General features: G+C 39.3%; 1 protein-coding gene across 1 annotated transcript in view; it reads left to right on the forward strand.

The window, feature by feature from the left end:
• nrg3b (neuregulin 3b) overlaps positions 1-24,851 on the forward strand; it is a 212,889-nt gene that overhangs the window by 85,915 nt on the left and 102,123 nt on the right. Inside the window, exon 2 of the mRNA XM_005928150.3 lies at positions 16,164-16,299. Coding sequence (XP_005928212.1) covers positions 16,164-16,299 — 136 coding nt within the window. The remainder of the gene's footprint in view (positions 1-16,163; positions 16,300-24,851) is intronic.

Consider the following 24,851-nt stretch of genomic DNA (forward strand, 5'->3'; position numbering starts at 1 on the left):
TGTTTCCTCAAGAGAAAGCATTTTGCTGTAATTTGATGACAGACATCCAGTCGTTAAAATATATTTGCCTGTGGCTTCCATTGAATGTGACACATCAAGCGGAGGAAACGTTGTGTGGAGGAATGAGAGGACTGTTTGTATGTTTCCCCAAATGGCTCTAAGCAAAACTTCTTTGATGAATGTCTGTTAGGGAATGATATGCACCAAAGAGAACCACTTTCTGAAAGCAACCATCATTCACGTACAAATTTCTTTTGTTGGTCAGGTTTAATGTTTTGATACATCGTTTGATGGGGACCATAGAGTGGAAGGGAGAAGAATATTTTGGGGAAGCGATTTGTTTTACAGGGATTTTTAACAGTTCCTATGTGACAGGTGAAAGCATCTCCATTGATCATTGGATGCTTTCATGCTGCATGTCCTGCATAAAAATGGAAAGAATAAATCCCCATGTTAGCCATGCTGAAACCATCCAATTAAGAGACATTTTTGACAATGTGTGCGTCTCCAACAGCCGTTCTTTATCTTCGAGAAAAAAGCCGCTAGACCTTCAGCTACCAAGCTATTTTTTAAAGCACACACACATATACATACACACCCTGTTTCTGTCTTTCTCTTCCACATACACATAAATACAAATAATTGTAGCAGGTGGTGAGGTGTTAAACAGGCCATGATTTGGCTTGAATTAGATGGCAGGCACTCCCTGAAGGCCGGGGGGGGGGCTAAACAGGATTTCACTGATCCACTGTCAGGGCCAGCACTGCCAGTCCCACTGCATACCCACCACATTCCCAGTGCCAGTCTGGCTTCTCTATTCAGTTAGAGATACCACACAGTATGCGTTTGGCAGCTTTTCTTCAAAGTAGTGCCTTTAGGTACATATCCACGAATAAAGTGGTGAGTATTACCTTACTATGTCTCACAATCTTGTAGCCAATCATCTCCTCCCACATATCTTTTTGCTATATCATTTTAAAACGGTCACATTATCAGTGTTTTGTCAATGTTTTCTCCTTTTTTGTCAAGTAGTACTGATAACAAGTTGCCTCCTGAGGGAGGCCAGGCCAGATCCTTTGCCTTGTTTCCGCCTGTGTCACCCTGATTGGATCAGAGCTGTGTCTTTCTGCTGTGAGTGAGCAGTCTGAAAGGCATGTAATCCTGTTCCCAATGCTCCATTGAGAGCAGCAGGCATTTGCGAGTGAGGGTGTTTCTGCTTTTTTTTCTACCTGTGTTTATTTTTGTTGAGCTTTGGGGCGATAATGCCAGGGAAAATTTCCTGACACTATTTTTCTTTGTGCATGTGTGTGTGTGTGTGTGTTTGGTCCTGGGGTTCAAGAATTACTCATGTAGTGGGGACCTGAATGTGTTTATGGCCACTTAATAGGAACATGTCTTCTTGTGGGGACAAAAAGCACACAACTTAAATAATTAAAGTCTAAGGTCAACACAATTTTAAAGGTTAGAATAAGGTTAGCTTGAGGTGAAGTTTAGGGTTAGGCAAGTAGCAATTAGGGTGGAGGTTATAGTAAGTCAGTGTGTTGGCCTCATCAGTGATGGATACACTGTGAGAGAGAGAGAGAGAGAGTGAGTGAGAGAGGGAGAAAGACACCTCAAAGATATGGATGGCTGTTTCAGGCAGAATGTGGTAACAGGGGAAAACGGCCTCAATTAAAGAAAAACGAGACTCATCGGGGCTTTTCTTTGTCCATGAGCCACAGAGTTAGAGGGATTTATAATTAGGATTAACTGATGTCCCCTGGTGAGTTTTTCCAAGCTAGTTATCATTAATGTAATCCAATTAGTTCCAATTCATTGTATTGACAGATCTATTTCTGAAGGATTCATTTGCAGGTGTGGACTTATATATGTCGCTAATTTCACATACCTAGCTCACCAAAAATAATAATAATCACGCACTTCTTTATGTTTATATCGAGGTTAGGATTCTTTGGGAAATATAACTCGATGTTAGGTTTTTCCATGAATGCCCAATATTCCACTGTAATAAACAGATATTTTTTGTTAACTATATGTTGCAAACCTTTGCCTATTTAATGACCACTTTATTGGACAAAAAACACGTTTTTTGATCAAGGTGCAGGGGCCAATCTTCCACATCAAACAACAAAGTATGTTCTTTTTAATCATCTCTAAAAGAAACTCATCAAAGTGTTTCCTGACTTATCTCTTTGGGTTCAAATACATACTTGGTGAACCATATTCGTTATTGGATGATTACTCTCATGGTCTGGCAAGTGCTGACAGTTGGTAGGAAACAGAAAACGGACAGCACTCACTATCAAGTCTAACGTTTTGCTGACAGATCCATTCACCTATTCGCTTTATTGACGTTAATGGCTTTGTCAGGTGAACTTACGTTTTTTTTCCCGAAACATCTGACGCTGTTATTTTTCCTGAGAGAGCGATCAAGGGACATGAGAACATGAAGGGCCTCTGTGGCTGTTTTTCCAAACTTACTTACAGCAGTAGTCAAAATGGAGCACATGCTTTCACAGTGCAAGTGACTCGATATGCATTGAATTGAAATGCCCCTTCCATCCACGCATTGATGAAAAGGGAATTGATCAGCTCAAAGGGAAGACTTTTGGACAGCATACTAGCTGCTCTGTATGAGATAGGAGTTGAGTTAGACTGCATCATTATAGCCATAGCTCTCGAGTTAATACTCAACTCTCACTGCACCGAACAGTTCCCCAAGGGCAGAATCAAAACTGCTAGCGGGCCTCATCATTTTTTCAGTTTTATATGAATGCTAGTTGATGTTGTGTTGATGTTGTGCGATGGCTAAATGTGGTAGTAAGAAAACAAGTTTGCAAATGCCATATAATGACCATCATTATCTGTAGACTGCTGTTTTACATTTTGCAACAAAATGACATACAGTCATTTTTGCTAATTGATTTGTAAGCCATAGACAGGCCTGACACCTGTTCAACTGCCAAATACAAATCAGCAACTCAGTGTAGTTAAGCACATAGACATAGTCAAGACAAACTCCTGAGTTTTAAACAGAGCATCAGAATGGAGAAGGAAGGTAATTTAAGTGATGTTGGTGCCTAGACAGACTAGTCAGACTATTTCAGAAACTGCTGATCTACTGGGATTCCATGCAGTCATCTCTAGAGTTTACAGACAATGGTCCAAAACAGAGAAAATCCAATCCAATGAGCAGCATTTCTCTGGTTAAAATCCCTTCAGAAGAGAATGGCCAGATTGCTTTAAACTGAGGCAAAAGTACCCCAAATAACCACTTGTTACAACTTAGGTATGCAGGAGAGCATTTCTGACCACACAACATGTATAATCTTGAACCAGATGGCCTACAACAGCAGAAGACCACCTGCAGTGCTACTCCTGCCAGCTCAGAACAGGAAAGTCAGACTACAGTTTGCATTGATGGAAAAGCTTGCCTGATGTGATGCGTCTCAAATTCTGCTGTGTTATTTGGATGGTAGCATGAGAATTTAGGAAACCACATGAAATAATGGATAAATCCTGTCTTGTGTCAAATGTTCAGGTTTGGCACTGTAGGTGTGATGGTGTGGATTTGGCACACTTTGGGTCTATTAGCACCAACTGAGCATAATTTAAATGCCACACCCTAGCCGAGTATTATTGCTGGCAATGTCCATCCCTTTATGACCACAGTGGACCATCATATGATGGCTGCTTCCAGCAGGGTAATCCACAATGTCCCAGACCTCAAATTATTTCAAACTGGTTTCTTGAACATGGCTTTAAGTTTGCTGTACTCAAATGACCTCGACAGCCACCAGCTCTAAATCTAATAGAGCACCTTTGGGACGTGGTGGAACAGGAAAATTGCATCATAATGTGCAACCAACAAGTTACTATCGTTATTATAATGCTTTATCTCGTATTTCGAGCTCAAACACTGGTGATATAAGCTCATACATGTAAGAATTTTTTTTCTGACTGTGCTTTTTGTTGTTATTGTTGTAAATTTTATGTCCTGCTAGTTGAGGGATGCAAAAGTGTAACAATCACTCAGGCATGAGTAAAGTGAGTTTGTGTGATTTTCAGATTTTGATGGTGGTTGTCACAGTGCTCTCCCACAATATAATGACAATATAACAAAATGTGGGTGTGGCATATGCAGTGACCTATTGACCTGCAGACAGGCAACTGTTTCCAAAAACTGTGGACAACCCTGACATCAAAATTACAGTGCGCTGCTGCGTCGCCAGTGCCACACCCCCTACTGCACCTCTCCTCCTACTGGATCTCGCAGCAAATGACTGAAATAACAGGGACAGGGGGAAAAAAGCTGAAAAATATTGCTTTTCAGTGTGTCTACACAAACAAAGAAGCCTGTGAATCAGATTTTATACAGCAACTCAAACAACCTTTCCAAGTCACAGTTTATGTGTCAAAGAAGTTCCTATGCTCATATTTCCACTCTTCAAATTGTATAGTGGGACTGTGTTTGTTTTTCATATCAACAGAATCACCAGTCGAGAGAGTGCAGGGGCTAATCACATCTTCCTTTGAGTAAGCCTAAGTCCCCAACCACATCTAAGTCAATTTTTACACAGGCTTCTCTAATCCTTCCCCCTTTTGATGTTTCCTGCTGTTTGTTAAAAATCAATAAAATAAACAGGAGGAAAAATGCTCTTCTCCTTCTTTATCTTAGCTACGTTGAGCAGACCAAAGCCACCAAAAGTGACTGGTAGCCATCCTACTGATCTCAAGAGTCACAAAAAGTGAAATGTGTATCAGTGGGCGCTAAGACCAGCCCCCCTGCTATGCTCATGTATGCCCTCAGCAGCTCCATATGCCAAGAGAGATGCCAAGGGAGTGGACAGACAAGCTCAGTGACTGCCAATCTGCAGATGCAGGAGCTGTCTGCTCATGCATATTAAACCCACACCACCTGCTCGTCGTACATCACACCCTGCGTTCTTAGTCCCAGGAATTTTAATCAACTGCACTGACAGGAAGCCACTCTCTGGTCTGTGTAGGTGAATCATTTAATTCCTCTTCTCTTACTCGTATTCCAGCGGCGATGAGGATGCATGTTGATGTTAGATATTTTTAACTTCACAGAGTTCCCTTGAGGAGCTTGATTGGCAAGGAAAGAGTGCAGTATGGTGATGAGGCCAAGGAGAATTTTTAAATGGTGTCTGGTTGTTTTTCTTATCATATTCTCATGCTTTGCATACAGCCCCTCCTTTCATGTTGCCCTCTCAGGTGTGAATAATTGCTTGCATCTTGTTGGATTAACCATAAAGAGAGAGGGAGGCAAAGAGAGGGGAAGAACACAGTATTTTGAGTTATTTTCAAAGCAATATGCTTCTTGGCCACACAGAGAGAGCGCAGTGAATACTGATTGAAGAGATATATATATATATATATATATATTATATATATATATATATTTATTATATATATATATATATATATGTATTACATGTACATATATATACTGTACATATATATACATGTACATATATATACATGTACATATATATGTATTTTTGCAGAGCATTATGTGTAGTGATCATAATGCTGATAAAATTTCTTCAGTTCATAAAAATCTGCATTTTCTTGCTTCAGTCATCACGTCAGTGAAGATGTTACAGTAAGCCGATGAAGACACAATTAGGTACTTGTCCGACTGCACCTCTTAGTCTGTGCCAGTTTCTGCTGGCACAGCATAATCCTCTAGAACCCCCAGGATTAAATTTTTATGGTATCTTTTTAAATATAGTCTTTAAAAAAAAAAAGGCAGATGGAGATAGACATTGCCAAGACAGGACGTAGTGTGGTAACAGTTAGCTGCACATTAAGACACAAGCCAAATATTCTGCTTTTAATAAATGGTTTTCTTAGCATTGCTAATGAATTGTCGTGGAAAAACAAAAGGACTTCTCATGGAAATAAATTAAAAAACCTATTGATGGGCATGTAATGTGCAAAATTACACACATGGCGACTGCAGATATTAATTTAAATGTCTTAATTTGTAACTTTTGACTAACACTGGTAATTGCCAAATTAAACCTGTGCTATTCAGAGTTCAGCGTTGTTTTTTCTTAACTTTTAATTATGAATAGGCCACACCAGGTAATACCTAAGCTCATTTTTAAACATGAATATATATCTAATGTTCTTTCAAGACTGCGTTCGTGGCTTCTCGCACATTTGTTTGTTTTCCATTGCTTTCACAGCCTAATTCATGATGTTCTATGTGTAAAAAAAATTAATATTAATTACTTAATCCTTCCTCAAGCAATACCACAATTATGTATCTTGACTCCAGAAAGCTTTGATTTCTGGGTCACTTTTTGTGGTCCTTTCCTGGAATCCAAGTTTAATCTTAATGTTATTGCTGTGGCAAAAGCCCTAAGGAGTTCGCCCTCATTAAATATGTATTTGAAATATTCAGATCTGTTTCCCCAGCTGCTGTTTTTCCTCTGTAAATAATGGAAATAATGACACGTTAATGATTAGTACATCATCCACAACGCAAGGTAGAGGCACATATCCATTTCTCTGTGTGTTCATGGACCTACTGGACATACTGCTATTACAGTTCATCTCCATCTCTTTTCTGTCTCAAAATAAAGAAATATGGCTAAAACCATTAGAATAAAGTACCAGCTACAGTATAGCAAATTGCATGTTTGCTTCATTCCATGAGATCATAAGTAGTAAGATCATTTTGTCCCTCCTGGTGGTATATTATGTTAATTACACCCCAAATTACAATCAATGAATCAGGATAAATTATCTGTCTCCTTCCATATTACTGCACATGGGTTGTGAAGACAAATTAGCTCAGGAGGAATTGCATCTAATAATATTGTTATGTGTTTGAGTATTCTTATAAACATCATTACTAATTCCAGTCTTAAATGGGGAGTCGGTTACATCTGGCAGATTACGTTCAGAAACAATAAGAACTGCAGGTTTAAAGAAGTGAAATCATGTATTCACATCCTCTGGTTTGTATTGAGGCTTCATAACCACCACTGAGTGAGAGAACTGTGCAACTGAGGTGGCAAATTATCTTTTAAGCCAATTAAGGCCTTGGGCGACGTAGCCAGGGTTTCTGAAACTGATAAAAGCCTGTTAATTTCAGATAGATTCCGAGACACCCTTCTACTTTTCCTTGGATTTTGTCACACATACTTTTATGAGATTGCATACTTTACATGCCGGTCCTGGCTGCGCTAATGTTTGCACATCCTCGTCTGCTGGAGATGTTGCTTATGTCTGACAGTGCAGACATGTTCAACTCCAGCAGAGCTACAGTACACATCAGACAACAAGCAAGGGTCGAGCGCGGTATAGGCAATTTGGACTTTCGGGTTCGATCTCCTGGATGCAAAATACTTGCACTTTGCTGCGTGTGGTGTGGAGTGAATTTTTAACGTCGCTTTATGACTTGTTTGGAGCTGGTTTGGGAGAAAGATGGCTTTGAAACTGCAGGGGCTGAGTTGTTGTGTGTGTTTTGTGTGGTCATCCGCGGTTTAATCAAGCTTCCTGTGACACAGGGTCAGAAGATAATGTAGATTATTAAAGCTTTTCATTAGGAGCTGAATTGCTCCCTTGAGGTTTAATGCATGTGTGATGTTTTCTGGAGTCTACTTTATTAACCTGCTGCTTTGGGCCTGGCACACTTTCAAAAGCCTTTTTAGTTCTTCAAGAAGTGATGCTACTACATGTAGATAATGACTAGACTAAAAAATGTCTCAGTGGCCAGAAAATAAAGGAATATTTGATGTATGTAAGTGGATTTTTCTATTACATTATGAACCAAATGCTGCACACTGTTTATAGTGGTTCACAGCTTTGGGACTTTAAGGTCAGTTCACGTTGGACTAGAATGAAGGGCGGCCTGAGTACCTGTGACAAATGGTCCACCAAGTGCCTGTCACTGGGCTGTCATGGTAACCAAGGCCCTGTGCTCTTCAACCCTGCTTACACATAGTGACTGCCACCTTTAACCAACTGTCCCGGGGGTCAACGACTGTTTGTTTTCTGTCATGTTGGGAACAGAAGGTCTCCTAAGGCTTGTAATCTTATGATCATGCATGACATAGTTCAGTATGTATGTGCATTTGTCTATGTACGAGTGTGACCTCTGCTGTCTCTCTGACCTGTAGCTGAGTATGTGTTCATCAGGGCTTTTTTATGACGAAAATAAATGGCTAAAGTTTGTACTTTTCATCATCCTGCTGTATTCACTGTCCATGCATATGTTAGGCTTATGTAACAAACAGTATATAGCATATTTTGTATCATATGTTGCAGATGGAATAAATTACTTTGGGGAGAGTTAATAAATCCAAGAAGAAAAAAACAACTCTGTGTCTCACAGTGCTTGAAAACAAAACTGACTTACTGTGTTTTGCATAATGGGTCTCATTTCACAAGGGCGACTGTCAGTGTCCACAGCCTCCTCCACAGTAAGCAAGCAAGGCCCAGGGCAGCCTTGCTCATCTCGGACACTGGCACGGGCCATCACAAGAGCGAATGATGGCTCAGGTCCAGCAGCTTTATCCGCAGATTCTCTTTCTCAAGCTTCTGGTAGCAGGCAAAAACCCTACACTACTTATTAATCAATAACAACTGACAGGAATGTTTAATTTCTCTACCAAAGCTATGTTTATTCAAATCAATATTTTTCACCTGCTTATTCAAGCTCAGACGTGCATACAGCACATCATCATTGGAATCTAAATAAAACAAAACAATTGAAAATCATTTTTGATTAACTGCCTTGATCCACCCACCACAAAAAACTCTCACAAAGAAGGAAATCTCCCTTCATATTGCCCTCCATATTACATACATTTGCAAAAGCTTTGAAGCGTTGTTTAATGTAGTTGGTTTATCTATTTTTCATACTTATTGTGTTACTTGAATCTTGAGATAAGCATAAGCTACTGGGCTTTTAATGTATCCCATGAGGAAAAGCAGTGCAATCAGTATTTATTCTCCCTTGAATTAATCCAGAAATTATTATTATATATATATATTTTTTTTTTTTTGCTTCAAAGTTTAAAGTGCTGCTTCCGAGGGAAAAAATCCAAGCACCAAACCATTATGATAGATGGCATTGTCAGAGCCATTGTGCTGTCCATACACACTGCACTCTACTGTATACAGTCTTGAATATGGTTCTGTCCAAAAGGCAGCAGTGCATGATGGGTAGGCAATCAGCAGGCCCCCTTAAGACTTTCCCTTTACGTTGTAAGGCCCTCTTTGATGTGTGCTGCAGTAAACACAGCTGGTTCTCTCCCAACCACAGTCTCCTGAGGGATGAGACTCAGCACAAGAACACTAATGAGCGCATTAGAAGGAAGCCATAGAAGGAAAATGCTACAGTTGTAAATAGAATTGTCTCTTGTGTTGTATATAACAAAGATGCTGTCTATACTATGAGACGTGCTGGTGTTTATGCATTCCACTGCACTGTGTGTAAAGTCTTGCAAATGTCTACAGAGTATATACTAAATATGGAGACCAGAACAGTGCAATTCCTTTTTTAAAGTTGATGATGCCACAATGTGAATTTGAAGCTAAGCTGCAAAAATCGAAATATATAACCACAGCTTTCAGCTGCACTATAATTAACAGTTGAGGGGATTCAAGCATTGGAACTAAAAAATGAACATGGCACTGTGAAACTGAAGTGACATATGCCACCGACAATAACAGCAGCAAACCATTACAAATGAATCATTCTCCAGTTATTCCATTTAAGATAATTATAGGGCATTGAAAAGTGATGCAGAACAATTCTACCTGCCTGAAAAAAACGGTGTTAGAGCTCATTCTTCACGGGCAGGTCAAATTTTCATATGTGAAGGTGAGTGCACTGGTTAAGAATGATGCTTATGTTATGGAACATTATTTTATGCTTACTATGAAAGAGTAAAGGCAAACATTGTAGATGTTAGTTACCCCCAGAAAGCTTTTTTATGGTCATGAGAAGTTAAGCACGCAATCTAATTCAATAGCTACTAGAATCACCTTTTTCTGCATGTTTGTATCAGCTTGTATATCCTTGTAGAGGAGTTTTGAACCATTCTTCAACAATATTCCTTCAGGTTCCACCGCAGCATCTATTCGAGGTCTGGACTGGACTGGGTCATTGCAACACCTAGATTTTTTTTTGGCCATTCTGCTGCATCATTGACCTGCTGCATGACCTAATTTGCTTTAGCTCTTGGACAGATGGCCTCATGCTTCACTGTAGCATACTTTGGTATAAAGAGTCCATGGTCAACTCTATGACTAGAAGATGTCCAGGTCTTGTGCCTGCAAAACCAGCCCCAGTCATCATCTCTACACTTCTGTGCTTGACAGTTGGACTGAGGTGTTTGTGCTGATATGCTGTGATGGGTTTGTGATGGCCAGACATCTCCACTTTGATTCTTGTCTTTCCAAATGATATTATTCCAGAAGTCTCGTGGTTTGTTTTGATGCAACGTTGGACACCTTAGCTATGCTGCCATAATCTTTTTAGAAAGAAGAGGCTTTCTCCTGACAAGCCATACTTCTTCATAGAGCTGGGCGATATGAGATTTTTTCATATCACGATATGTTTTTTTCATTTCAGGCGATAACGATATCTATCACGATATAAGCCAAATAACTATATTTGTAAGATTTAAATGTGCCGTTGCTCACAAGTAAAATGTGAAATAATCAGCAGCTTGTTTTTATTTAAATATTTATTTCCCATAATAAGTTCAACAGGGTAGATGTACTTAAGGAACATGAGACTTTTTCAGATAAATAAAGGCAAATATTGCAAACTACACAAAAGGCAGCCGCTAAAGCGTTTAAGTTTCAAAATAGAACAAACGAAACAGACTAAATTGTCAATTCCACTTAGAAACAAAATATTAATTCTAAAAATAAATCTTAGTTTGTTTTACAGAAGAACAGACAAAACTGACTAACTTTTGTCAATATCAAATAAACTGAGAACTAAAAGGAAATTCTCAATCTCTCCTTGTTGTATAGCTTAGCTTTTCAAACAGTTTTAACAGTTACTTTAGTCTGACAAAAGCCGAATGACGAATTAGCGCTTCCAGTCAGAGACTGAGGCTACGTCCACACGTACACGGGTATTTTTGAAAACGGAGATTTTCCGTTTTCGTTTTAAAAAATAATCCCGTCCACACATAAAGGCAGAAATGAAGGAAAACGCTGCTATGAACATGCCAAAGCAGCAGGTGGCGCTAGATTCCTAACCGTGCAGAAATGTTGGCCAATCAGAAGTCTAGAAGCCTCGGTGGGAAAAAGTAAACAAAGCTGGGGCATAGAAGCAGAACCGAGTCGTATGTGTGGAGGGACAGTAACTGTGTGTATATGTAAGCATTTAAACACTGCAGAGAGTAGAATTAACAGTAACAGTATTGTAGAAATTCATTTCACCGAAACAATAACGTGGCGCACAGTGTGACGCATGCACCAGTTTATTGTATTTCCAGACTTGCTTTCGGCACAATTTACAGTGCACGCTACTCTGTTTTTTGTCAGACTTGAAATAGCCGAAATACCTTCACACTACGGAACTTCTATGGCTCTTCCGTTCGACAATCTCTCCGGCGTTGGAACCATCATCTGTTTTCTCTTCGGTCACGCTCGGTTGATTTTTCTAGTCGGCACACTCATTTCCTCCATTACCCGCTGGCTGCTTCCCAAACAAACACACGTGCGGCTTGGCACTTGTGCTGTACGTAACAAGTCACGCGACGTGACGCTGCGGCTGTGATTGGTTCGGCTCTGCGCTACTTAGTTTGGATTGGCTGTTCTTTTTTTTTTTTTTTTTATTTTAAGAGGACAAGAGCGGGAGGTCTATCGCGATAGCTTAATTTCTCTATCGAGTAAAAGTTATATCGCGATACATATCGTTATCGTTCTATCGCCCAGCTCTACTTCTTCAGTACGTTTCTAATTATACTGTAATGAACCATTTAATATGCTAACTGAGGCAGTTTTTGCAGTTGCTCTGACTTTTAGGGTAAAATTGCTGGGAAGACTGTTGCATTGTGTTGACACGTACCTGAATGCTCCAGACCAGCAAACTGCCAAAATCTTTGCTTTTATAGAGGTAGTCACACTCGCTGATGATCCAAAAAATGAAGTGCATTAGATTGGCAGTGCCTGGCTGCTACTTACCCTCTTAATTGCTATGGAAGCAGTAAGGGTGTACTTAGCTTTGCACAGGACTGCAGAAACCCCTGAGACTCCCCTTTTCACGCCAATGTGGATGCTACAACGTGTAGCATATAATCTGAAGGCTGACTTTGCCCGAGTTTATAACACCAACTTTCCGTTTTACTACATCTAAAGTCATGATGTGTCTGAATTGCACAGTTTAAATGTTAGCTCCAGAGACTTTGCTTTTGTTATGGAAGTGGAGTTGCTTTACATTTATTTTAGAGCAGCATATCTTTACATTCCTGGCATGTTTTCTAATGTGAAGAACGATTATGTGCAAATTCATGAACTTACTGAAGTTATACACTTCAACTTAATTGTATTGAGGGAGAGAAAAAGCACTAGCTTTGGTATTCTTCCCAGATAACTCTGATCTTTCAAGCATCATTTGAATCTGTGATCCCCAGCCAGTAGATTCCTTGAAAGTTACCAAGGGATTGAGCAATCTGGATTGCCTTTGTGCAACGGGGAGAGTGAGAGACGTGAAAACGATTTCAAAGAGTCCAGGATGAATCATGCTCCCACTGCAGCTGCCATTTATTAGCACATTTTCCACCATGGTTTTTACAGCTACCTAGCATACATAGGTTCATAGAGTTTGCTAGAGGCTTGCTTTGCAGGGGGGTTATTTTGTAAAATGCTTCATTAAAAGTGTTGATAAATGAACGTCATACTAACTTGTGTGGTTGTCATAATTAGTCATGACATTAAATCTTAATAAAAACTAAAAGCGAGGGACACCTCATTTATCAGCTGTTACCTCTATAATGAAGATGAAGATTAATTTGAAAAAAGTGTGATACGCTCCCACTACTGGTTTGATATGAAAAATGTCCTTAACTCATTAAAGTACTTGTACCAGCCAACGAATTTACACAGACTTTTTCAGGGTTAATTCTTTGAATGTCAAGGAATGGCAACGCAGTAAACATAATATCCAAAAACTCAAACACAGATTATCACTTTCTTGTTTTGATAACAAGAAACCCTCTAATCCCTTTATTAACTTGCTCTTGTTTCCAGCTTGACATGTGCTCATTCAAAAGTCCCTGAGTTGTGCTTGCTATGCTGCAGATTTTTTTTAAACCAATTCTTGCCTGTCAAGGATGATGAAATGGAAACCCATAAGAAATTGACAGCGTGTACCGCTCAAGGACGAACATATCTGAAGATGACTTGTTTCCTGATTTGGACAAGGGGGCTAAGAGAGTAGATGTAATCCTTAAAGACTTTAACAAAAAAACCTATGTGCTTGTTTGTTTGTTTTTTGTTAGGTAGTTGTAGATTGACGGGTGAGACATTTTTCATTTTATTTTAAAGAAACGGACAACGTGTTGAAATGCTTGCATTCACTGCCACATCTTATAGGTTTGGATGAATCACTGCAGCCCACACAAAATTTTGAAAATCAGCTATTATGGAAATCTTTTTGCCATAATATGTTTAATTTTAGGAGCTTATGTCAGCCTCTCCCCTTCTGGGTGTGAAACTGACACATTGTCTGTCTGAAAAATTGAAATAGTATAGAGAAGGTGCTTTTGGACTGAGCTGTTGAGAGCTTTTTCTCTTGGAGAATAAATAATATATATATGTGTATGTGTCAATTCCTACTTTTCAGCTCCATTACCAACATGGGATTTAAGAATTCAATTCAATTTTATTTATATAGCGCCAAATCACAACAGTAGCCACCTCAAGGTGCTGGTAGACCCTACAATAATACATACAGAGAAAACCCAACGATCAAATGAGCCCCTATGAGCCGCATCAAAACATCATGGGAATCCCCCTGCAGCCTATGCCCATGGCAGCATAAAGGGAGGATTCAGGGTCACCTGGTCCAGCCCTAACTATATGCTTTAGCAAAAAGGAAAGTTTTAAGACTAATCTTAAAAGTAGAGATAGTGTCTGTCTCCCGAATCCAAACTGGAAGCTGGAAGCAGTGCTATGCTTGAGCCACTTCTCATGCAGGAAATGATAAACTAATGATATATCAGGAAAAGCTTGCTGTAGAGACTGCTTCGCATAAAATACAATGGCAACTTTGAAGAATAAAGTTTTTGATTTTTTTCCAGCACAGATCGGATTCCTTGTGTTGCAGGTACTTGGAGGTGTTTGGTATCTGGATGACCTTGGCTTTCTATTGTAAATATATCAACGGTTAGCCTTACAGCACAAAATCAATTTCCTCTTTAGCTGGAACCCTCTGCCTCACATGCTTAGAGCTGAACCACTGACCTGGCATAGTGGGTGTTGTCTTTGAATATCAATTGTGGTACTTCTCACGTGTAGTCACTGTCTGCTGCTTTCTGAATAAAATATCCATGAGGCTTTAAAAGCCGTGACAATTATTGTGAGGGATGTGCATACCACAGGGGGACGTTGTGTTCTATTTTCTATTAATAAAGTTACATCTTTGAATAGATAACCTTTTAATGATTCACTCTGGGAGTTTGTGGAATTAATAATACACCATATAATCCCTGTGTCTTTTAAAGCCTAGAGAGTGAAAGAGTCAGCTTTGGTTTGAGGCCTACTTTTGTAGAGTAAAAAAAAATGTTCATGTTTTACTTTTCTACTGTGTTTGTGTCTACCTTATAAGATACCAGTGGTATTTTTTACTACTAAAGAGTTTACATTTAAACTGCCACAATAAGTAGTTTAAATAATGTCTTCCAAAGTTTTTACTCTGACATAGAAGAGTCTCGGGTAGCCTCAGGAGCAACACATATCTCCTTGTGTTCTCTCTGATCTCTCATCAGCTCTTGGGCCTTACATCAAGAGCCCCAGATTTATCAATCAATAGCCATAAACAAAACATCGATTGAACTGGACACTGGGGCACAACAAACAGATTATCAAGTTTTTAGCCCTCCGTGTGCGCATGGTGACTAGAGGCACAGCTGTAAAAATGCCACTTGCCAGCCAAAGCGTGCTGCACAGCGTACAGAGGATCAGGCATGAAAGATGTGGGAGCTTCTTACAAAAGGAATTACAATTACCAGAACATGGTGTTAAAAAGGTGTGTCTGTGCACCACATAAATGGATGAAAGCAGAATCAGATGAGTAATCCAGTTGTATTGGCAAGGTATTGGGGTATAATACTAGTCAATCCAATTGCCAGTGCTCTGTGTCATTGTGCACACACATGTGTGCTTGGGTAATTCCGATAGTGTTTGGACAAATTTTGCACGTGGTTGCACGCGTTTGCACGTAATAGTTGTGGTGCTGACATGTCTCACAGCTGTGCATATTTCACAGGGTGGAGAACCCTGCATTGCGGTGCTCGTACACAGCAGCCATGTGAGAGCAGCTCAGGGTCAGACTAGAAGAAGAAAATGAAAGTTGCATCACCAAGCCCATCACTCTGTGTTGTGTCTCTGGGTAGCGCAGCGCTAACGTATTCACATCTCTCTGCCTTACCTCGTTAATATATTCCCGGGTTTTTCAGCTATGTTTACTAAAGCAGCAGAACGGGAATTTCACTTAGAAGTTGTGGTTAAACGGCTTCATTTGCAACAAAAAAGCAGGCATAATACATGGTATTTAATAATGATGCGAGCACATACACCAAAAACAGTGCAAGTGTTAATTCAGTCATCATTACTTTCCTCTCTTTGTCTCTTCAAGCTGAAAACACCAATTTTAATCAGTCCTTAATAAAACATAATCATTCCCTGGGCTATCTTGCTTTTAGCCCACTGAGATTCGCAAGGGAGCGAGGAATGAAATCTTCTCTTCCAATCTAACAAGAGTGGTTGTTTCATTACAAATAAGTAAATCGCTGCTGAATGACATTTGCCGCTTCACATGAAAGAAGTTTAGAAAAATGTTCCTGTTGATTTAAGTTGCTAAAGAATGAGGGGATTTTTTAAAAATATATAAAACTGTTCAATTTGAACTAAATTGGTTTCCTCTTGTCTTTCTTCAGCGCTCGCCCCAACACATCCCAGCCTTCGTTCGGAGGTCTTCAAGCCATGTGTGGAAGACAAGGACCTAGCCTTTTGTCTGAACGAGGGAGAGTGTTCGATCATTGAAACCGTGGCTGGGGTTCACAGACACTGCAGGTGAGTTTGAAGGCTGCACCGTGTTTCTGTCTCGGCACTGAAACGCTCTTTGTCCCCCCCAATCCATCAACAATTCATTCACTAGTCTCAACTCGTTTTCACTCAGTCCAGCTAAATTAGTTCTGGAAGTGATGAAACCCATGAAACGGGAAGATCAATGTGCAAATGCACAATAAATTAAGATCTGTTATCACCTGAACCACTAGAAGAGGGATCGGATATACTTTAGCTGAACCAGATGCTAATTGTCTGAAAAAAAGTTGCAGATTCAACCACGGAGCAGTGAACGTGACGAAACCTCTGTCTTCACTTTGCTCTGACAAAAGTAGTAATGATGATAGCAATCTTATAAAATGCCTTTCTCCTTCCGTATTAAGCTTGGAAAAATTTTTTGTCTGACATGGCCCCTCAGTCTGCACCACATTTTAATGGTAAGTGTTAAGAAGCAGCTCTTGTTATATCCTTCTTTGATCTCACTTGAAAGAAATTGATTTTTTCCTTGATTTTTCTTTTTTGCCTTTCGTTTGTGACATGATCATCTTTGCTGTATTCCTTTTGTTTTACTCTGCCTGACACTCACTCTGTGACTGCACAAGAGAATAAATAAAGGTAGCAAGCAAGTACACCCTTGACACATCATGTAACCAGACAGGAATAAGTAAACTGGTGTCAATTAACTCAATTAAACTTATTGAGGAAATCAATGCAGCCCCAGGGTATTTTTAATGCCTTTGACATTAAAAATTATTCACCTGCATCAGAAAGCATCTACTGTGTGTCTCTCTCATGCAGTTTAATTAATTTGCTTCATATTTGTGATAGATAAAAAGTCACTTGTTTATACAGTACTGTGCAGAAGTCTTGAGCCACCTCTTTGTTTCTATTTCCACAGGTGAAGCAGGTTATTGATCTATCTGCACACACACACACACACACACATGCAAAACAGAGTTTCTACAGTTCTAACAAACTTGAATGACCACCTTTCTTCTCCAACAAAGCTCTCTTGGGCAAGCTTTCTTGTAATTTCTTTAAGTAGGCTTCAGGAATTATTCTTCTTGAAGGACATTCCACTCCTCTTGTAAGAAGAAGCCGTCGACAGTGAAAGCTTTCCATTGCATAGTGGATCAAAATCTGGCGGTGCTTTTCTGCATTCATAACTCCAATTTGAAAAAATGCTCAAAACTATTGACTAAAATGCAACTCCAGATGGCTGCACCGCCCTCACTCCTGACATCCTCCATACTTGTTGGACACAGTTTGGATTTAGCAGTCTGTAAGACCTGCTGTGTCTGATTTTTCAGTCCAGTTCTTTTGTAATGTGCCATACCTGTGACTTTCAAGACACTGCTTACTTGCTTTTAGGGCTGCTATTTCTTTTGTCCCAAAGTTCCCTAAATCTTTTAAAGGACTCACTCCAAATAGTGTTGAGATATGCCACGTTTTTAGCTAACAGCTGTCTGGGAGTCACCTTATTGAAGCAAAAAAAATTATGCCTGCCAAAGTGTGTTATCTTTGCCATTTTGAAATTGGGACAAATTATGTGTTTTTGTGGCAGGCACCTACTAACAAAGTGCCAAAAGTTACAATTTAAAATGGCTTCTTTGTTGTCTATTATATATAAAACGCTGGTTCATCCTTGGAGTTAGGTACCTTTTCTCTGCCTGAATGATTAACAGTTTAGTTTAAGTGATTTAACAAATGAACAAAAAAAAAACTCTGAAAGATCTTTAGAAAGCCTGGAGAATTATTGCTCTAGTCCACTTTAAACTATTACAAGAAAGTCTGGCTCCCTGGAAGCTAAATTTAAAGAATTGACTGGTGTTCTCAAAACAGAACATACAATGTTTTACGAGGGGAAAAAAAACATAAACTGGCTATAAAAAGTCAATGTGGGTGGTTAATCAAGTCTGATTTAAATATCAGTTCTGGCTTTAAATGACCCATTACTGGATATTGGTTACTGAGCATAATTCAATTTTTTGCAACGATGCCGTCCTTTGTTCTGTGATTTAAATATCTGCAAAGTCCAAACTTACTTGTTCAGTTCAGCTGTGCCAAAGGAGAGCCTCTGGCAATCAATATCTACCTAGAGGGAAAAAAGTTGTGACAAGGCTTCCATAGGACCCAGAGAAATCTTGTTAAGGCACAGGTGAACCTGCAGAAGCCCTCCATCACTCTCCCCACAGCTTCTGTGTGGATATCCTGTCACATTCTGCTTCTCGCTGCGCCTCAACACCCATCTGACCTGCAAATCTGGTGAAGGCTGTCTTGAGCTGGAACAGGCAGCTGTCGATCCCCGTTTCATAGCCAGAACCGCCTTCAGTGAGGGCCTAACATTTATTTGGATTTTTGGAATGTACATGTCACGAAATTTCACTGAGTACTGAGGTAGAGAGTCAAGGTGCTGCTTTAGTTAAAAGGTTTTCCATAAATGAGAAAAAAAGTGATTCTTGATAACATTTTGTTAAGACGTTAAACAGCTACAGAATTTGACGAATTTGCAAATTTCTGTATCAGGTTTTAGCCAAATATTCAATGTATTGTAAAATATAACATATGAAATATGAAATAAAACAAGCATAATGTTCATAGGAAATGACTAGAAAGTGTTTAAATGTAAAATTATTCTTATTTCAGAATATACTGGCAGTTTAGTTGATAGTGTAATTATAAGTTGTGTTAACTTAAAAAAAAAAGTATACAGCTGATGCTGGGAATTATTAAATGATGCAAGCTCAATGCAGTGTGTGTTTCATGTCATATTATTGTGGCAGCTACAACAATTTCGAGCATGTCACCTGTGTGACAGCATCAAGACACCCTGAAGACTTGTTGCAACTACACTCTGGGCTATAATTAGCGACAGCTGAATGATGAATATAGGACTCAGGAATGACTGGAGGGCCTGACCTAGAGACACAGCGGAGTGCCTGTTGTGTGAAAGAATGATTACAGGTTTGTGAGTACTTTTATTGAAAGGTTGTTGTTTTTTTCCAGAGAGAAGTCCAAGCAGTAAGTCAGAAAAAAATATGATCATTTCACTCAAAAAATAAATAAATAAATCACTGCCAAGTGGATTGTGTTTTAATGATATTGCTACTGGGAGGGGCGTCCAAGTGGGCTTCTGATCTAAGACAGAAATTACATCAAAGCTTGCAGGAAGTCATGTGGAATAAATGAAAACTCCCATTCTTCGTTAAAGCTGCATAAGGTGATTTCTGAGCTCTTGGGGGGGTCACAACAAGTTCAAAGCAGCGCGGTGACATAAAGACAAAATTTGCAAGTTGAAGTTGAAATCAGATGTTTTAAAATGCATTTTAAGAAACGTGAATATAATTTTTAACTTATAATGATACAGAAAGTTACATGAAATACAGCAAATGTGTGTTTAAATATTCACAGCAGGAACATCCCATTGTTTGTGACAACAAATGTTAATCCAAAATTTACAAATACTTTCTTTCCTGTTTAATGCACAGATTCCTCAACCGTGTGGCTGCATTTATGGCTTGTTAAGTTATTTGTTTACGTTTGATCTTCTACTCAGTCATTTCATGCTGAAGTTGTAGTGTACAATAAGCTTGTGTGAGCTTGTTTGCTGAAAATGGTGGCCCGCAGTTTTATTTTTTGAGGATTAAACCATAACAACCAGCTGAAAGCTAAAAAAAACCCCACAAACAAACAAAGACACATAAAGACGCTGCTATTCCATCATCTTCGTCTTATAGTCTATACATAGTTATCTTCTTGCCTTCTTCCTGTCACAGATATTGTTCACGAAAGTAAATTTGCACATTGCAGAAAACAAGAAAAATAGATAAATAAATATACGAGGCTGGCATTTCACAGTCAGGTTTAAGGTGCTGGAGATGCTGCTGCTGATCGATCAGCCCTTCAAGGAAAGTCAGATCAGTGTCCTGATCTGAGAACTGTGACCTCTCCCACTAAAATACAGAAAAAGGAAAGGTTTAAAGATCGCTGCCTTGTTTGATGTCATGCTTTCTTCCAGACCTCCAGGGCCTCAGAGCCGGTTGGATATTTTCCAACATGTGACAGCTAAAGATGTCAGAATCGTCTCTAAACATTTGAATTATTGTAGGGAAACACCGTTTTGAACTTAGGAATCAATTTAATGTGTTATGAAACATTTCCTCTGCTCTCCTCCTCCTAGCCCCTTCTCCCACCACTCTGCCGGATGTTCATGTTTGCCAATGCTAATAAGGCTCCCAAAATAAACATGCAAATGCGAGTTTAAGACCTACTTTCACATCAGTGCCGTGCCTTTTGTACAATAAATGTACAAGAATTCAAAAGTCTTGTGAGGCTCAACACATGACAGCCTAGTCACATTCAGGATTATCACAAAGGAGATAACAAAAAAACCCTTACAAAAGGTTTTCTTCTTTTATTTGTAGAAGATGGCAAAAGAATTTCTCACAGATCAAACCAGAACATGTTTGGCATTTACTGTGACATGCCTAATATGTTGTAGACCCACTACTGGAAAAGCTGTGACGGCCAGGACAGAGCGCAGGACCTCTGGGTACGGTGTCTGGCACTGGGTTCTTGGCAGCTGATGCTTTGGATCATGTGGACTGTAGGTTGGGACCTCCATGAATGTGGCTGCAGGGTATCTCTTGAATGCTTAATTATGTTGAGATTTGGAAATTTTGAAAGCTGGATCAAATCTTTGAACTCTTTATTGCTTTGAACTCATTTTTCCCAGGTCAGTTTTTGGGGCGTGGCTGGCGCATTGTCCTGCTATGGCAGTGGCATTATGATGGGGATGTGGAGGTGGAAAACTGACATCCACATGAGTTCCAGGGCACAGAATTTCCGTGCAGAACAATTCATTGAGTATGATCAATGTTACTCACTTCAGCTGTCAGCGATTTTAATGTTGCTGATAGATCAGCGGCCCGTTTTTCCTAAGGGGACCAAAAATTTTACTTGGTTTAGTGGCGCAGGCAAATGACCAAAATACTGAAGTGGGTATCTTTTCTTCTGGATGGGATGAAGCTTTAAAACATTTATCTCAAACTCCGACCATGGTGAATGGTATGTGCTATGCTGCAGTCACATTAGGGAAAACAGCAGCTGGAAAACAATGGCATGAAAAAGTTAATTCATTCATGTACAATGAACTTGTAAACTTTGTCCTATGAAATTAAGAAACTGAAATTCTGCAGTTCCTGCAAATTAACCACAAATGAGGCACTTTTCACGTTGCTTTCATATAGGCATATAACCAGACTACAATCAGTTGGCAACCAGCTGAATCAAGTCCCCAACTCCAAAGAAATGTGTCACAGACAAGTTGCACAATCTAACTCAGATTGATTATAATGTGTTCAGTATGTGTTTAAACTGGACTGCAGTTATTTGTGAACTTTGCCAGTGATTGTTTACTGTGGCCTCGAGAGGTCAGACGCACTGCAACTTAGAAAAAGACCAGTGAATAAAAAAACTGCCTCAAAGCCGCACAAAACAAATTGGAGGTTGAATGAAAACAACAGAAGAGTTCAGCGGCGGAGGTGACACGCTAACAGTAAACCTGTATCTACTGTATTATTCAAATCATGATATTAAATCACATATTACCTTCGGTCCTTTTCCCCCCTCACAGCACTAAAGAATCCTCCGCTTCTTTCAAGCACATCTCAGTACAATCCTTCACGTTTTGGTTTCTATCACTGCCACAGCTGGTCTGTCACATTATTATCACACCAAAAACACATTCCTTTTGTGTTCTTTTGCAGCTTTTTTCTATTTGCTGGTGTTTTTTTTAAGTTGCATTACATTTGACCTCTTAGGGCCACCATACAGATTGCCTCCCACTGGGTGATTTGGACACTTGACTTGACTTTCAATTGCAAGGTTGCCCAGAAGTTGATGGGTGTTGCTATACAACTTCTTGGTAACCAGTTGGTTATCACAACCACTTGTAGTTGGTTGCTGAATGCAAAAGAAATTTCATGTAATCACCAGACAGCCACTATTTTTCCCGGTCTTAAAGAGCTTCCCATTCTCCTTGCAAAATTAAATTTTTTCTAATAGTGTGACTAACAAATAGGTCTGAAATGAAAAAGATTTATTCAGTGTTTGTTTGTTTCATAGATTCTTGTTTCATACATTTAGCATTTAACATGAATTGCCACATGAAAACGATAACACGCTTTTTTTTTACCATGAGATGTCAAGCTCACTAAGTGCACAAAGGTAGAAAGCATATATATTCTGTAACGGAAAAAAAAGAACTCCATGTAAAAAAAGGAGGAGGAATATATTATCAAGAGGTGGAGCAGAGATGGCTGTCATATGCAATCATGTCATCTTTTTCTTAGTGCTATATTCAGCACCACAGCATTTGGGCAGGTAGTGGTGTAGGTCTTAGAATAAAACTGCACCTTAAGTACTGTTCTAGAATAGAGGATGCCCATGGTAATGATAGTCCATAATCCAGTGATCCTTGCAGTGGAAGAATTCAGTGTTACATAGGCCCTACTGCAGAATTTTGGGATACTTAGGCTATGCCAGTGCAGGATGGACTTGCCAGAGCCTGACAGTTACTTCAACAAACCACACTCCATGAATAATGGTGCATGCTAACTGTTCTGGGTTGAGTAACACTCACAACACAGAGTCACAAGCGTATACAGTTATGACTGAAAACTTGGAAGCACTTTCTCTCTCTTCTCCTTGCTCAGAGAGAGTTTGTTTGGTTGGAGGGCATTGCGGAATATATTAGTTGCAATGAAAATCCAATGCAGTTCTTTGGCCACCACCTGCAGCACTGTGTCATAGTTTGGTAACACACAGCAATAGGAATAATATTCAGGATGCTGTGCATGCTTTGGGCATGAAATACAGCAAGCATGAATTCCGGGCTGCTGTATGTGGACTTGTGTGCAGTACATCAGCTTTTTCAGACCAGTATTCTTTCTGCTGCATTCTTGTCCCATGCGTTGAAACCAATTTCTTTTCTGGATAGAAGGTTTTGCTTGCAGATTTCAGTAGCAGCAATAGTCGATGTTCACTGAAAGAAAAAAAATGCTTCCTTTCAAAAGAATGAATCCTAACTTGTATGGGTATTGTTTCAACAGCATATTACACAGAGGCTGGCTTGTGTTGCAAAGATGATGCAAAGCTACTGCAAGTTAGCTTTATAGTTGAAACAGAATGAAGAGTAACATGAGAGTAAATATATAAATGGTTTGCATTGTTGTTATTGTTCCAGTTACATATATATTAGGGGTGCAACGATACTCGTATCGATATTGAACCGTTCGATACAGTGCTTTCGTTTCGGTACGCATATGTATCGAACAATACAACATTTTATATGCTGTCTGTGTTGAGCGCTCAGTGGATCTGCGTTTGACTACTCCGCCTAGGCTGCGCTGTCAAGTGCAGATCCACTGAGCGCAACGCAAGTTAGCGAGACAAAAGCTAAGCTCGTTGCAACATGGCAACTGCCTAAACGCTACCCGAAATTGAACCTCCCCCACCCTCATTCAGATCTGGCGTTTGGAACTATCTTGGTTTTCATGTGAAGCATGACCCTGATGGTAAGCACATCATGGACAAAGTAAAACAGTATGTCGGATGTGCCACGCAATGCTCAATTGGTAGGAACTAGTGCGTTAGCGCAGTTAGCTTGTTAACGTGTTGATGCCGTCCAGCCCCACTCACGGGGCGATCCACGGTAACTCGTTAACGGTGATTTGCCGCGTTATGGCGTTAATGTCAATTTCAAAGATTAACGCTGACAGCACTAGTGGGAACACAACGAATATGACTGCACATTTACCCGACATCATCCTAGTGCAAAGACAAGTGGAAGCAGACAAAAACAACAAGCACGCATGCTACAAACTTTACCCGAGTCATTTAGACAGCCGTTAGCACATGATTCTCCTTATGGGGACCTGATATGTTTAATATGCTGCTGAGAATATAGCCCAGAAGAAGCGTATAGTATAGCTTTTATTTTGGAAAGAGCCATTTCTCTGTAATAAACTCTCTTTTCCAAAGATGAGTGATTTCTCGATCAGATAGATTTTTTTTTTATTATTTTGTTGTTTCAGCAACATTAAATTTAAAAACTGTACTTTTGAGTTAAAATATATATTTATAATTTTAATAAATGACAAATTAAAAAGGCATGAACATTTTTTTGTATCGAAAAAATATCGAACCGTGACACCAAAGTATCGAACCGAACCGAACCGTGAATTTTGTGTATCGTTGCACCCCTAATAAATATATATATATATATATTATATATATATAATTATATATATATTATTATTATATATGTATATATATATATATATATATATATATATATATATATTCTAATAGGTCATTTAAACAATGGCTGTTTACCAGTGTAATTTCTCCAGTTAATTTAATATAGTAAAATTATTGCTATTGTGGATTTAAATTGGTAACATCTCCAGACAGAGTCTAAGACATTAATATGATGGAAAGGCTTAAATGCATACATTTCAGCAGTTCAGATTTGTCATGAATGCTATGTTTACTTA

The sequence above is a fragment of the Haplochromis burtoni genome, unplaced genomic scaffold (genome assembly GCF_018398535.1).
Source record: "Haplochromis burtoni strain Fernald_Lab_line unplaced genomic scaffold, NCSU_Asbu1 Contig_108, whole genome shotgun sequence".
NCBI classification, from domain to species: Eukaryota; Metazoa; Chordata; class Actinopteri; order Cichliformes; family Cichlidae; genus Haplochromis; species Haplochromis burtoni.